This window comes from Apiospora aurea, assembly GCF_038362705.1.
Source record: "Apiospora aurea strain CBS 24483 chromosome Unknown utg000005l_segment0_segment0, whole genome shotgun sequence".
Classification (NCBI taxonomy): Eukaryota; Fungi; Ascomycota; class Sordariomycetes; order Amphisphaeriales; family Apiosporaceae; genus Apiospora; species Apiospora aurea.
In genome coordinates, this window is record NW_027117392.1 from 773,609 (window position 1) to 788,286 (window position 14,678).

The 14,678-nt window shown below is 55.0% G+C and overlaps 6 protein-coding genes across 6 annotated transcripts; 4 read left to right on the top strand and 2 right to left on the bottom strand.

The window, feature by feature from the left end:
* Positions 1 to 93: 93 nt before the first annotated feature.
* On the top strand, positions 94 to 1,452 carry PG986_006817 (uncharacterized protein; the record flags this gene model as incomplete). Its single annotated transcript, XM_066843039.1, has 5 exons — positions 94 to 321; positions 394 to 710; positions 787 to 1,034; positions 1,084 to 1,235; positions 1,285 to 1,452. 5 exons carry the CDS (start codon positions 94 to 96, stop codon positions 1,450 to 1,452), a joined length of 1,113 nt encoding a protein of 370 aa, XP_066699151.1.
* Positions 1,453 to 2,229: 777 nt separating this feature from the next.
* Positions 2,230 to 3,548, top strand: PG986_006818 (uncharacterized protein; the record flags this gene model as incomplete). Its single annotated transcript, XM_066843040.1, has 3 exons — positions 2,230 to 2,388; positions 2,454 to 2,860; positions 2,945 to 3,548. The coding sequence occupies 3 exons, from the start codon at positions 2,230 to 2,232 to the stop codon at positions 3,546 to 3,548; spliced, it is 1,170 nt and encodes a 389-aa protein (XP_066699152.1).
* A 228-nt stretch (positions 3,549 to 3,776) lies between these two features.
* PG986_006819 (uncharacterized protein) lies at positions 3,777 to 4,628 on the bottom strand (the record flags this gene model as incomplete). The annotated part of the gene is made up of 1 exon (XM_066843041.1): positions 3,777 to 4,628. The coding sequence occupies one exon, from the start codon at positions 4,626 to 4,628 to the stop codon at positions 3,777 to 3,779; it is 852 nt and encodes a 283-aa protein (XP_066699153.1).
* Positions 4,629 to 7,642: 3,014 nt separating this feature from the next.
* Positions 7,643 to 8,667, top strand: PG986_006820 (Initiation-specific alpha-1 6-mannosyltransferase; the record flags this gene model as incomplete). Its single annotated transcript, XM_066843042.1, has 2 exons — positions 7,643 to 8,239; positions 8,302 to 8,667. 2 exons carry the CDS (start codon positions 7,643 to 7,645, stop codon positions 8,665 to 8,667), a joined length of 963 nt encoding a protein of 320 aa, XP_066699154.1.
* Positions 8,668 to 8,887: 220 nt separating this feature from the next.
* Positions 8,888 to 11,062, top strand: PG986_006821 (major facilitator superfamily domain-containing protein; the record flags this gene model as incomplete). The annotated part of the gene is made up of 3 exons (XM_066843043.1): positions 8,888 to 8,894; positions 9,064 to 9,541; positions 10,939 to 11,062. 3 exons carry the CDS (start codon positions 8,888 to 8,890, stop codon positions 11,060 to 11,062), a joined length of 609 nt encoding a protein of 202 aa, XP_066699155.1.
* A 187-nt stretch (positions 11,063 to 11,249) lies between these two features.
* On the bottom strand, positions 11,250 to 13,934 carry PG986_006822 (uncharacterized protein; the record flags this gene model as incomplete). The annotated part of the gene is made up of 1 exon (XM_066843044.1): positions 11,250 to 13,934. One exon carries the CDS (start codon positions 13,932 to 13,934, stop codon positions 11,250 to 11,252), a length of 2,685 nt encoding a protein of 894 aa, XP_066699156.1.
* Positions 13,935 to 14,678: the final 744 nt, after the last annotated feature.

The window sequence follows — 14,678 nt, forward strand, 5'->3', positions numbered from 1 at the left end:
GGTTGTCACTTCTCGCTTTGCAATCACCTAGTGAATCGACTCTGTGGGCGCGCTCTCTCTCTCCTGGCATTCAAAATCACCGAATGAGTGGCAATGGCCAGCTTGGAGGACGCCCCGTCTGGCGATGAATTGGCAGCCCTCGCGTATACTCTACCACCTCTGCCACCGAAAGGCCTAGGCCTGGCTACCGAAACGGTTCTGGTCCTGCTCAGCGTCATCACCTCCATCGTCGTGCTTATCCGGATCTGGGTGCGTGCCGGTTTCTCGCGTGTGGGCAACGCAGTTTGGGGGGCGGATGACTACCTAGTAGTTGTCGGGTTCGTGAGTCGCCCTTGTATAGCTACAGAACTAGCCAGACCATCTTCAAATGCCTAACCAACATTCGCCTCGCAGTTTCCATACATCCCGGCCACCGTATTTGGCGTGTGTGCAGTACGCTACGGCGTCGGATCGCGCGACGAGCAGATCCCCAACCCCTTGTACCAGATGCGTGCTTTCGAATACATAATTTACTGGGAGGTGCTGTACTTCATCTCGTCGACCATAGTGAAGTGCGCCATTGGCATTACTTGCATACGCATCGACCGACGCAGACGCATCACGTATTCCATCTCGTTCTACATGTGCTTGATGGTAGTGGTGGCTATAGGGGCGTTGGCCTTTGTGTTTGCCAACTGCAGGCCCTTCGCCGCCAACTGGAATCCGGCGTTGTGGGTGCTTATTGAGTCTCCTTTGCTTGTATTCCCCCTGTGTGTATCATCGAACTGACCATCCGACTGTCAACAGAGGCACATGCCAAAAGGTCATCACGCTCACGACCGTAAGCTACGTCGTTTCGTCCATCCAGATGGCCACCGATTGGGCCTGCGCCATCATCCCGTTCTTCATCGTGGCCGGTCTCCAGATGCCACGCCGGGCAAAGGTATCCGTTGTCGCGATTCTCGGTCTGGGAATACTGGCGAGCATTGCAACGTGTGTCCGCATGCCTTATCTCAAGTATTGGGACGCTGCCAAGTACCCCAACAACCTGTTGTGTGAGTAGATCCTCAGACATGGCTTGCATCGGTACTAATATTGGCTCAGACCATGTTGCCGTTATTATCATGTGCTCCATCACCGAGAACAGTCTGGGGATCATCGCCTGTTCGCTGCCGCCCTTGCGGAAGCTGTTCCGGTCGTATTATGGTTCGGCGAGTGAACGCAGTAACCCCAAGGTGAGCCTGGATTCATTCCAAGTACGTCGTCTATAGCATTCCGGTTGTGCTAACTAACGTCTGGTCCCAGGATGAAAACTTGGAGGGGCGTCCTTTCAAGCTGACGCCGTTGAAAAACGATTACCGCGCCTCTGCTCAGGTTGGCCCGCGCACGAACGGATGGGAGGCACTTGACGATGATTGCTCCAGCCGCAAGGGAATTGTGCGCAAAACCGATGTCACCATATCGACAGACTAGTAGTAGAGGTTCGTTAAATATCGTAATTAGTCAAATCCAAGCCATTACCCTTCATGGCCACCGCATTGAGAAAGCTGGAGGCGTGGCGCAGCAGACGGACTTGGCTGCTTGGAAGCGGCCGAATGTCTTCAATGGAACATTTCCCACGCCACGTACGGCTTGAGCAACTGCTGTAGGTTAAGAGAGAGCGCGAAAGAGACGCGATAATTGATTGAGGCTTTGCTCAAAGAGCTGCTTGCTGGTGTTGAATGGTCGATCAGACAGCACCGGGGGGGGGCATCCCGGACCAATACCCAGAGCGCCACAGTTGCACTGGACGGGGGTAGTGAGGGGCGAGACGTTGCAGCATTACGGCAACTGGCGAATGGATATACGGTTTGTGATGTGTACTTTTCGGCTAGCCTTCTCTGGATTTTTGCAACACCCATCATCTGCCGGCTCCGATGGCAATGGCACGATCGGCCCTGATCTAACCCAGGATCCGGATCGTTCACCATGAGATTTCCAACAAGACTGTATCATCACTTCGATCCCAGCCTCAGCTTTCAAGTTGTTTCCAAATGCACACCGCCGCTTGCCGGTTTGAGCAGTCACATTGGACGTAGACTGGCATCTCGACCTTGGTGGTACGCATAAAAGAATGGAGACATCCCAGTTAAGTAGCTGACGGGATGTTGCCGCTGTCCCAATGCGGTCGCTGCTGTTGTTCTCTGAAACTTTGACATTCTTTATCTAACATTTATTCATCTATCTTGGTTCAAGCTTCACTTCGCAACTATGGCGGACCAACAGGTCGTGGTAGAAGCATACCTGAAGGAGCTATGGGCTGAATACGCCGTTGGGAATGCGTTCCTGCTCCTACGCCTTGTGTCGCGGTACAAGACGGTAGGGCTGCGAGGATTCGCTCTTGACGATTACTTCACTGGACTTGCCATGGTAACGTTTGCCTCCCTTTGGATCGAGTGAGTGAAGCTGATCTTTCGGGTGCATCTGTACGCTAGGCCGTGTGGGCCGTCTACACAGCCTGCGCTTTTTACGCCCTCACGATGCCATCCAACGTCGGCCTCACGCCCGAGACGGCGGCAGCGGTTCCTAGCGACCAGTACGCAACCTACGAGCGCGGCGGTCAAGTGATATTCGTGTCCTGGATCTCCTACGTGGCGTACGTCTGGTGCATCAAAGCCACCGCGCTCTCCTTCTTCGCTCGTCTCTGCGCCGGACTCCCGAGCGAGATGACCGCAGTCAGATACGTGGCCCTCTTCACCGCGGCAGGCTACGTGGCTTCCATTCTCACCCAGTTGTTGGGATGCCTGCCCGTGCACCACTCCTGGCAGGTCTTTCCCTTCCCTGGGGAGCAGTGCACCACCCGGAAGCTCAACTACTACATCATAGGGACCCTCGACCTTGTGTAAGTACTTACCTAGTTTTTACTTACACACTCTCTCCTAAACACATTCATTCTTCCCATTCGCTTACTCGTCGTATCTAACAGCACCGACATGCTCTGCTGCGTGCTGCCAGTCCCGGTCCTGATCAAGCTCCAGCTCCCGACGAAGCACAAACTGCTGCTCTGCCCCCTATTCCTCTCCGGCCTCTTCGCCACGGCCGCCTCCATCCTGCGCTCCTACTACTCGCTCCAGTCCCCGAACCAGAACCTCCAATCGGCCTTCTGGGCCTCCCGCGAGTTCCTCGCCGCCGCCGCCACCGTGTCCATCCCCTGCCTGCGGCCCCTGTTCCTCAAGTCGACCTCGCGGGATAGCGATTTGGTCCAGACCATGCACTCGGGCAATACCACTTACTATGGACGTGAAACAGGCGGCACCAGCGACGGCTATCGGAGCGTTAAGATCAGCGGAGGGGGCCAGGAGATGCACTCCTGCGGGTATCAGGAGGGTGCTGCTCGCCGGCTGTCACGGACGTTGGTCCGCGGTAGCACGAGGCGCTTGCCACTAAGCGAGAGTGACGAGGACATGATGCTCGCGAACAAAGGCAGAGGGTGGCGCCCGGGGCACAGTGATGAGTCTTTGAGGACCATCCAGGTCATCACCGAGTACAGCGTCTCCAGAGTGGAAATATGGCCGAAGCACAACGTCTGAACCAGCATTGCACGTTGGCCTTTATCCCAAGATACAAAGGCACGTGATCTTAGTTTATCATGATAAAAGAAGATGTATTCTACAATCATCAATAATATCCTGCGCCATTCGAATAATAGATATTCGACTCCTTTCAGGATATCCTTTTTTCACTAATACCGGCGTACTACTTGACTTCTCTTGCCCCAAATTTCAGCCTTAATGACCTTACTAGAGTCCGTTGCTGTCTCACTTGAAGCCTTTCATCGTCCGGGTCAGACCCATTCCCAAACCAATGTTAGCCAGCTTATCCGCCTCACGATTCAGTTCCCTGGGTACCTTCCAAAAGTCGACACCCACTCCCTCGGCCTTGTACTCCTCGACGAGCCCCTCCAACCATGCCCAAAGCCATCGGTTGCGGACCTCCTTGCCGTTCGATTTCCGCCAGCCGTTGTATCGCCAGCTTTGAATATGGCGGGTGATTCCGTCGACCAGGTAGGCCGAGTCCGTCTTCAGCACAATGTGCTTCACCGCGCAGGGCTTCGCGCATTTGTCGCCGCAGCGGTACTGCCTCCCATGCTTCACGTAGAAGCGCGCCTTGATGAGGGCGCCGATCGCGGCGTGGAGCTCCGCCCGCTGGCTGGTGTGGGGGTATTTGGGGTGGTCCGGCACCGAGAAGGCTAAGTTTGATTTGTAGTCGCAGCAGGTCGTGTTGGTGGGCATGCCGTCCCCGAAGTAGATGCCCCCGCCGGAGCGCGTAGCTTTGGGGCTGCCGTTGCCCGGGCAGGCGCCGTCGACGGCGATGATCAGCGAGTCGAGATGAAACTCGCTAATTACGCCCGAAGGGCAGCGAACTTGATGGAACCCAAGTTCATTCACCACCTCAAGCATCGAGGGATTCGTCAGTGCTTTGATCGGGGAGTTGATGTACTCGTCTGCATCTGGGAAGCTTCGGGGCGTGGATGATGGCATCCCGGCTTTGTGTGGCCCCTGGCTCACTTCCATTTGGCCCTCCTCTCTTCTGGCCTGCTTTGCTGGCCGTGGGTCTTCAGCATACTCCCGCTCCCGTTGGAGCAGTTGTGATGGCCGAGATCCCGACATGGCGATTTTGATAAGTAATTAACGAGAATGAATGATCAGCGGGCAGAGTTTTCTCGCGGTTTCACTTGGGCTGGAAGCAAACAAAAGTCTAAACGTGGCTTGGCTGTGGCTTGTTCGAGGGCCATCCGAGACACTCTCGGGTCATCCGACCAAAGATCGACGCAAAGACATGCGAGAGCAAGGGTATTCATTCTACCAGGCTGATGTGTATTTGTTTTATTCGCGCCACGGCGAATCCCCGCGGGGACAGCTCGAAGTGCAAAGGCATGCACAGTGCTGGATATTGACACAAAGCTGGCAACGATCAGGTCAACGTGGTTCCGCAATCTCGCAGGATATGATGGCAGATAAGTTATAGGTGAACGCACGCTTGCGGGACCCGGTGACATCCTTAGCAACATGAAAAAGGGGGCAATTATGTACCCCACCAACTGTATATAAACATCAGCGCAATGTCGAGCCAGTAGCAGTTGGCTTGCATATGTTTCTATAAATAGACGTGGCGTACCGTAGCTTGAGGGAGCTATTGACGCCCCGTTCCTCTTCGAGGCATCATCCCTTGCTCAGTAGTAGTATGGGCATCGCAGGGAGTCTGGCTCTCCAACTAGGCCCCCTCGCCTGTCTAAAACCAATAGATCTACCATTCCCAACACTTGCCCCCTGAGTCTGACGGCTTGATCCTACCTACCGCCATTCTTCAAACCTTCAAATTCTCTGAACCCTCGGGACATTGTACATTGTTTGTCTCATTGGTGAATTGGCGCAATGGTAATCCAACCATCAACCCTTTTGTAGTTCTTGCGAAGACAAAAAGATAAAACAAGCTGGATGTGGCATGAAATCCAGGATGCCAGCAATACTGAACCGCAATTGCCAAGCGAAAGAAACTTAAGAGGCCCTTTACCTTTCGCCGGTAGCAAGAAGTTACATGAAATATAGTCCTGGAACTCATACCAGGTGGACCCAGTAAGATGCAACCCCCTCTGGCTGACCCCTCCTGATTTCAGATGATTCTAGAGCCCCTGAGCAACAACAACAGTATATAAAGGGGTCAAATCTTACTCGTCTCCCAATTGAAGTAGATCAATCTCTTCCTCTTTTTTTCCTCTTTTCACCACCACCAACATGACTAAAGAAGTACGCATTGCGCAGGCGGTCCAGGCCGTGCTGGCCGGCGGAAGCATCAACCGTGCGGCCAAAGACCACAACGTCAACAGGGGCACCCTTCGCAACCGAATCAAGGAGAACCCTAGTAAAAAAGAGAAGTATGAGGCTCTGTAGTTGTTCACCCCTGCCGAAGAGACTTTTTTGGCTAAATGGGCCCTTTTCCAGGCTAGCCTAGGCTACGTACCAACGCACCGGCTGTTTCGCATGTACGCTCAGCGTATCCTCCTTGTAAAAGGGGTCGATCACCTCATCGGTAAACGATGGGTGCACCGTTTTTTAAGACGTTATCCGGCCCTTAGGACCGTGCGTGCCAAAGCGATGGATTTCCGGCGTTTCGTATGCACATTAAACGGGGCTGTGCGAGGGTTTTTTGATCGGCTTAACACTGCTATTATTAGTAGCATACCCCCTCGGTCTAGTAATAGTGGTTCCTTTAAGAGGAGGACGAGGTTAACTGCGAGTATAAGGACTAGGCCTTTAAGGCGTTACCAAAAGGATGGACTTTTAATTTTATAGCCTTGAAGTGGCTGAGAAAGATCTTTATCCCTTTGACGAAGCCTGATGACCTTAACCAATGGAGGCTCTTAATTTTTGATGGATATGGAAGTTATATCGACGATGACTTTATGCTGGCGGCGTTGGAGGCTAAGGTGTGGCTCCTTTACTTACTACCACATAGTTCCTATGTGCTCCAGCCTTTGGATGTTGGCTGTTTTGGGGTCCTGAAAAGGAGGTTCCGGAGGGAGCTCGATTTAGTATGCGCCATTACTAATGATAGCTACGTTAGGAAGGGGGACTTCTTTCGAGCCTGGGCTAAAGCACGCAAAGTAGCCTTTACCCCTAAGGTCATCGCTAGTGGATAGGCAGTAACTGGCATCTACCCTTTTAATATCGAAAAGCCGATGAATAATAGGCTCCGGCGTTCCAATATGGTGCGAGCCATTGACGAGGCTATTGCCGCCGAGGATGCGCGCCAGCCGGCCGAACCGAAGGCTGGAAGGATCGAGACGCCGAAAAACAGCCGGCAGGTTAAAGATTTAGGGGCTGCGATGCTTGGTGTAGAGGTCACCACCGGTGATCTAACTAGAAGGTTGCTGTGGAAGAAGCTCGGTAAGAGTGTTAATGATTTGACGGCTCGGATCGGCCGGTTGGAGCAGGAAAAGGCCGGTCTGGAGGCAGATCTAGAGAAAACAAGGGCTTAGAAGAGGAGGAAGGTCGATGAGGACCCTAATGAGGGCTTTGTTTATATGGCAAACATCAGGGAGGTTCAAGAGGACGTCAGAGAAGGAAGGCTAAGGAAAAGGCCGAAAAGGGGCGCCGGTGAGGTGGTGGAAATTGATGCAAATCGAGCTGGTGGTGAGGGTGACTCTATTGTAGTGCGCACGAGCCGAAACAGACCTTAAAATGCAGTGTGTGTTGCTCAATTGACCTATCTATTGCTGTTGTTGTTGATTTTTACATCTATTTTAGGGGGGTCAGTGAGGGGGGGGGTCAGCCAGAGGGGGTTGCATCTTAAACGACAAAAGGCTCACCGAAATAGAGTTGCCGTTGTATAAATATCTACCGTTACCCTTAGTCGGCCAAAGTGTGATAAAAGATGGTCTCCACGCAGAGCCTGGAATGCGATTTATTTGCATTTTCCATAACTCCGACTGGGCTGATATAAGAGGGTTCACATGTTGCTGATTCACATTCCAACCACCCGACTTGGTGGTGGGTTTGAGCATAGGTAACCCTCTCGCTTCTGAAAATTCCTTCGGATAGGAGAAAATCGTACTTGAATCCAGACGTGTATCCATGCCAACAACCTAGCACCCCATCGTCGTGCCAGAGTAGAGTGAGTCGCCATGCTCTCCAAATCGCTCTTCAACGCGCGCGGCCTCTGCCTCGTCATCTCGGTCGTGTTCATAGCCCTCTACGGCCTGCTGACGTTCGCGCCCCGGAGCGCCCCCCACATCACCGACTACGAGGAGGTCTTCAGCTACCGCGAGAAGCACGTCCCGGCCGAGACGCCCGACCTGATCCCGCCCAAGATCTGGCAGATCTTCCTGACCCCGCGCGACGTCAAGACCGGCAAGACGGGCGGGATCAACCATGAGGCGCTCGGCGACACGGCCTCGTGGATCGCCATGAACCCGGACCACCAGTACACCCTCGTGGGCCTCGACGCCGCCGACCGCTTCGTGAGGAACAACTTCGTTTCCAACTGGACGATACGGCGGGCGTACCAGCAGCTCAAGAACCCCGGGCTCAAGTCGGACCTGCTCCGGTACCTGATCCTGTCCGTCGAGGGTGGCGTCTATACAGACACAGATACGGTTTGCTTCCAGCCAATTGACCGATGGGCCCCCGAGGAGTTCCGAGACCGGGCGCGTGTCATTGTCGGGATCGAGTTCGACAAGCTCGACGGGCCCAACTGGGTCGATATACCACATGACCTGCAGGTAAGTCGACCGTCATTATTTTAGCGATTCTCGAAAGCATTTACTAAGCGTGTCGTTTGCAGTTCTGCCAATGGACGATCGCGGCGGCTCCCGGGCATCCCCTTTTCATTAGGATGGTAGACAGAGCCATCACGTCCCTGAAAGCGACGGCAGCCGCACACGGCACGACCGTTGCAGCCCTCCAGGCTTCCAGTTTCGAGACCATGAACACGACGGGGCCAGCGGCGTGGACCGGCATGGTCCTCGAGCAGATTCAACTTGCCGACTCATCCGTCCAGAGTCTGCGCGGTCTCTCAGGGATGACGAAGCCCAGACTCTACGGCGACATCCTGGTATTGCCCATCGACGGCTTCGGCATGGGTCAGCCACATTCGAATAGTACAAATGACGGCACCATTCCCGAATGCACTGCTGAGGCACAACTTTAGAGGCTCTTGGAGGGCCCCTCCTCCCCAACCATAGAGTAAAAGCGTGGTTAATACCTGTCCCTAGGCGTTTTGGGGGATTCAGGGGTCGACAGCGGGCATTTTGTCTAATTTAGCAGTTCTCTAGAAGGAATACGGTATCATGATTTTGCTGCGCTGGCGAATCGTATCTGGCGTTTATTCCTATGTAAACCTGGCTCCTAAATGAGAGTTTCTTTCAATGATGTCCTGTGTATGCAAGCTGTGGAACTGCGTATGTCGCCGTCCTTGATATCATGCACTTTCATTGGTGGGAAAATATACCCGAAACAGACACTCTCCCTTTTTCTCCCCACGCCATTCGTTCCCCGGAGGATTTCCCCGCAGGTCGACCCTAACTTCCCCCAACTCATCATGCAGGTGTCATTGACCCATCGGCACATCTGCCGGTCCCGGAAGGCTATCGTAACACTTCAGGAGATATAGAGAGCGCGGAGATAAGCGATTGGAGGAGAGGGGGTACGTTTGAGTACTTCATCATTACGACCGGACTCACCGCTGTGTCCATCGACAACGACGACGACGACGACGACGACGATAGGAGCTTCGAAGCCCCTGAGATCACTCGCATTGCCATGACGTCAGAAGCCATCGACGTGAAGTCGCCTGCTAGCGATGCGGGCCACGTCGAATATGGCGGCGTCGACAAGGCGCAGGCGCATCATGTAGACATCCAGCAGCAACATCCGGAGATGTACCTCGAGGCCCTGATTCGCTATCCCAATGACGAGTCCATCGACCAGGCCGAGGAGAAGAGGCTCGTCCGCAAGCTCGACATGCGGATCCTGCCGCTGCTCGGCATCTGCTACTTCTTCTACTATGTCGACAAGACGACTCTGTACGTTGCCCTCCCTTACCCCCTCCCTGGCTTAGTTCTTCGTTGGTGCACGGATAGCTAACAGGAGCCCCCCCTTTCGCAGGTCCTACGCCGCCATCTTCGGCCTCAAGGACGGCCTCCGCCTCCAAGCCGAGGAGTACTCCTGGCTCTCGAGCTGCTTCTACTTCGGCTGGCTCGTCTGGGCCATCCCGTCCAACCTCATCATGCAGCGCTGCCCGCCGGCCTCCTACCTCGCCTTCAACATCCTCATGTGGGGCGTCCTGCTCATGGCCCAGGCCGCCGCACGCAACTTCGCCGGCCTCCTCGCCCTGCGCATCCTCTCGGGCGCCTTCGAGGCCATCGCCGACCCGGCCTTCATGCTCGTCACGTCCATGTACTACACTCGCGCCGAGCAGCCGTCGCGCATCGCGGCCTGGTACATCTGGAACGGCATCGGCGTCGCCGGGGGCGGCCTCATCGGTAAATCCCACTATCATCACACCCTTGCACAATGACAAGACGGCGGCCAAAGGAGAACTGACAATACAACCCTCTAGGCTACGGCATCGGCCACATCCAAGGCGCCCTAGCCGCCTGGCGCTACGAATTCATCGTCGTCGGCGCCTTCTGCGCGACCTGGGCCCTCGTCCTGGCCCTGCTGCTCCCCAACTCCCCACGCACGATCCGCGGCTTCTCTCACGACGAGAAGCTCCTCATGATCGCGCGCATGCGGCGGAACCAGACCGGCATCGAGCAGCGCCGCGTCCACTGGGGCCAGGTCCGCGAGGCCTACCTGGGCGACTACAAGACCTGGCTCTTCACCCTGCTCGGCTTCGTGTCCAACGTGCCCAACGGCGGCATCTCCAACTTCTCCACCCTCGTCATCCGGGGGCTCGGCTTCGGCACGCTCGAGACGGCCCTGCTCGGGATCCCGCAGGGCGTCTTCGTCGTCGTCTGGATCGGGCTCGGCGCGCTCGCGAACCGGTACATGCCCCCGAACAGCCGCACGCTCGTGTGCGCCCTCTTCATGCTGCCGACCATCGCGGGCGCGCTCGGGTTCCTCTTGGCGCCTGGCGACGCTTATGTCGGGCGCCTGATCTGCTTGTAAGTGTGGATTTACCTACCCCCTGAACTTGTGCTAACAGACGTCCAACTAGCTACTTAACCGGCTCCTACCAAGCCTCCTTCGTCATCTCCCTCTCCCTCATCACCTCCAACACGGGCGGCCAGTCCAAGAAGATGATCGTCTCGGGCATGATCTGGTTCGGCGCCTGCATCGGCAACATCGCCAGCCCCTTCTTCTACAAGACGGAGCAGGCGCCCTCGTACCCCCTCGGCATCGGCTCGCTGCTCGTCGCCAACTGCATCGAGTTCGTCCTCTTCTTCGTCCTGCGCTTCGCCTTCAAGTGGGAGAACAGGCGCAAGGAGAGGCGGCGCGGGGAGCTTCGGGCCGCCGGGAACGATGTCACGAAGGACTTGAACGCGACGGGGTTTACGGACTTGACGGACAAGGAGAACCCAAACTTCGTGTACGTATATTAGGAGTATTCTTGGTATCAAAAACCAAGATGCCTTTTCGATAGAAATCCAGCCTTTGTTTCATAGAATCATTATGAAAGGGAACCGAAGTGAAATTCGTTGAGGTTTGGGTGATGCGTAATAGGGGCTCCTGATTTAATAATCAACTGATTCCATCTTTTATACTAGACGGTCCCTGAACCCATAAATGCTATCCAAGTGCAACCGTCACTGGCGCGACGTTCTTCCCTTGCACCTGAACAGCTGCCGCCCCCTTAGCCCGGGACGTGACACGAAGGGTTAGTTTCTCATGAGGCAAGAGCGTCACATAGTTATCAGACCAGAAAACAGGCGCCACATCCCCACCAGCCCCGTCCACCAAATTCAACGACACGAAAACCGCCGGCACCGCGGAATGGTTCTCCAGCAGAACATCGTGTCCGGTAGAGCTATTCAAGCCACCTTTGGAGGGAGTCACAGTGGTGGTAACTTCAGCGGCCTGCACCTGGTTGAGGGCGCTGTAGTTTGCATACTTGGTGACGGGCGTGTAGAACCAGTCTGAATTGTCCCAGTCCAGTTGATCGACAGTCTTGGCAATCCAGTATATGTTTCGGCTCAGCGTCTGCCTCTTCTCATCCGTCAGGACCACGCGGAGAAAGTCGGCATCGGTTGCACCCTTCAGAGGCGGGAGCTTGTGGACCGACTTGCTCTTGTTCGGCTCAGTCCGAGCTCGGACGGTCGTGCTTGCAAGCTTCTCGCCATGTAGACCAACGATATCAACATTGACGATCCGCGGGCCGCGACGGTCGATAGAATGGTTGATAAGATACAGCTCCTTGGACGCATAGTCGAATGCCACATGCTCCGGTCTCGCGCCGACCTTGGCTCCGAAGTATGATCCCGCAGGGCGCATGTAGTAGTCGAACAAGTTCCAGTGCAGGCTTGGCCATGCGTTGTTAAGCATCCAGTATATGAGGCCAGTAGCTGGGCGTTTCTTGCTCCAGAACGCAGAGACGCTTTCGAACTGGGCCCTGGTCGCCTCGTAGTCCATCATCTGGGCTTTCATGAGATAGTCATCCAGTGACGTGGGTGCACCCATGCGCTTCCACAACGCCTCATTGTAAATCTTCCGGTCATAGAACGACGACACGTTGGTGGACATGTGATATAACCCCTTTTCAGGCTTCTTCCAAAGATCGTCCAAGTCTTCCTTGGCCAAGAATTTCTCCAGACTACCAAACTCCGGTGTTCCAACGCCTGCACCGAGCTCGGACCCGAAACCAAACGCGGCACCTAGCCGATCTTCCGAGGGTTCCGCATCATACCAGTAGTTGGGGGGTACCCAGTCGTATGGACCATCCATCTTCATGCCTCCGGGACCCAAAGCGGCCGGGTAGCTCCTCTTGGATGCGGATGCAACGATCGGGTTCTGCCAGTCAGTCCTCTTGAATGCATCCATGTAGATGGCGGTGGCATTGTCGTCTGGCCAATAGTCACTCCCCACTAAGAAGCCTAGCAGGCTAGGATGTGACTGTAACATGGCCGCCTCATGGCGCATACTGGCATTCGCGATTCCATAATCGTGCGCTGCCCAGTCCGACTTCACTGCCAGGTCATTGTTATACTGCCACGCTTCCCATTTGTCGCAGCACTCCCAACCCGGCAATACCATCAAGCCCAACCGATCTGCCACCCCATAGAGCTCTGGGTGTTCCATCTTGCCCTCCAGCCGGACAGTATTGTGGCCTAGGTCCAGCATGTAATGTGCTTGTGCCTCAAACTTGGCCGTGTCCCATCGGAGGAACATATCGGAGCTGTAGCCGCCACCGATAACTTGGAAAGGGTGGCCATTGATACTGAAGATTGTGTCGTTGTGCGCGTTGATGGAGGATGTCACCTTTCGGATTCCAAAGCTTTGCTCCACCGTGTCCGAAACGCTGCTGTTTTCCGTCAAAACGGAGATCTTCCCGCTGTAGAGAGGTTGGCCACCCCAAGCCTTTGGCCACCAGATGGACGGGCGGGTGAGGGTCGTGGTCAACGTGACGTCCACCGACCGGTATGGGCCTAGAGTCACAGATTGCGTCTTAACAGTAGGGGCGCCTCCGGACTTAGCCAGGATAGTGCTCTGTGCAGCAAAGGTCAAGTTGCGATTTTCCAAGTTTCGAGCTGTAGCCTTCAGCGTCACGTTCGCCGCTCCCTTTCCAACGGGCAGCTCGAAGTCTGTGACCACTCTCAGCGGCTCCAAGGCCACGGGGCCAGTCTGCCTGACGACCACGTCCCGCCAAACACCTGTGCCGTTGTCAGGCGGGTACGGGTTCCAATCCACGAACCCCAGGGCGAAGTCGTAGTTGTAATCTGTCGGGTACACCTGGATCAGCAGCCCGTTGGTGCCCCGATTCACCAGCTCCGTGATCTCGTACTCGTGGCCCGCGTACGATCCGACCTGGAAGTCTTTAGTAGTGACGCTGTGGCCATTAAGCAGGATGTCGGCCTTCGAGGTGATGCCGTTGGTCTTGAGGAAGTGGTGCTGGCCCGGCCTGGGGGTGAGCTTGAACTCGTTTCGATATAACCAAGGAACGGCGAACTGGGCGCGGTTGAACGATTTGAGGTTGTCCGAGAAGAACAGCTTGGAGTCGTCGTATACTCCGGCATGCAGCAAACAGCCCATGAGGGTGCATCGAGAGGTGCTAATATGATGCCAATCCGTGATATTGGCACCAGGCAGAGACAGCTGGGCAATGGCTTCCCCATCTTGCGGCGAAGTGTGGATGTCCCATGTTGGCACGACAAAGGACGATGGCTTGGGTGAGGGCACTGAGGTCGGGTAAGGGGAACGACTGATTGCCTCAACGACTATGCCAAACAGAAGATAGAGCAGCGGGTTGCGAGGCCACATCTTGAAGGATTGTTGTATGACGGCCCCAAAAGACGACGATCGACGCAAAAAAAAAGAATGGGGTTAAGCAGCCAGCGCAGAAGAGGTGGCTCAATCACCGTCGGCAATCAGCTCGATTTGATTGATAAGGTAGGCATGCAGCAAGCCGGCTGCTTCATGTACCCCGCCAAAGATGAGCAACGGCTGTGAACCTGACTTGTCGTGACTTGGCCTGACTCGACGTGGGCTGGCGTCAATCGTCATGTAGATTGGACTGCTTCCTTTTTCTTTCCTTCTCTCTTTTCTTTTTTATTTTTATTTTTTTTTATCTTCTTTTTCTCATGGCCCCACGGCAAGGCCAGTGGCACGTTGCACCGACGAGATGCTGCAGGCGTGATGTGTAATTCCGACGTGCATATTCACCCCTCTCGTCAATACGAGCCGTGCCGTGGATGGACCCCCGCTCAGGTCCGGCCCTGGCCCTCCGTGTCGATCCTTGAATTGCCGAACCACTTCCTGTGGCGGCTGAATGTCAGATGGTGTCGCATCTCACTTATTGATCTCTGCTAGTAACATTGGCATCGGTGACTGCCTGGGAAGTGACAACCTTCCTAAAGTGGACAGGATTCCAGTTGCGGCTATGCACTCATGCTCTAATAATCTGCAGTTCTCGCCCAATCTTGACATCAGCCACTATCTCGAAATGCTGCAGCTATTCTCTTATCCCCCCCTCCCCCCATGTTCTCGTATAGAAACATACAAGCA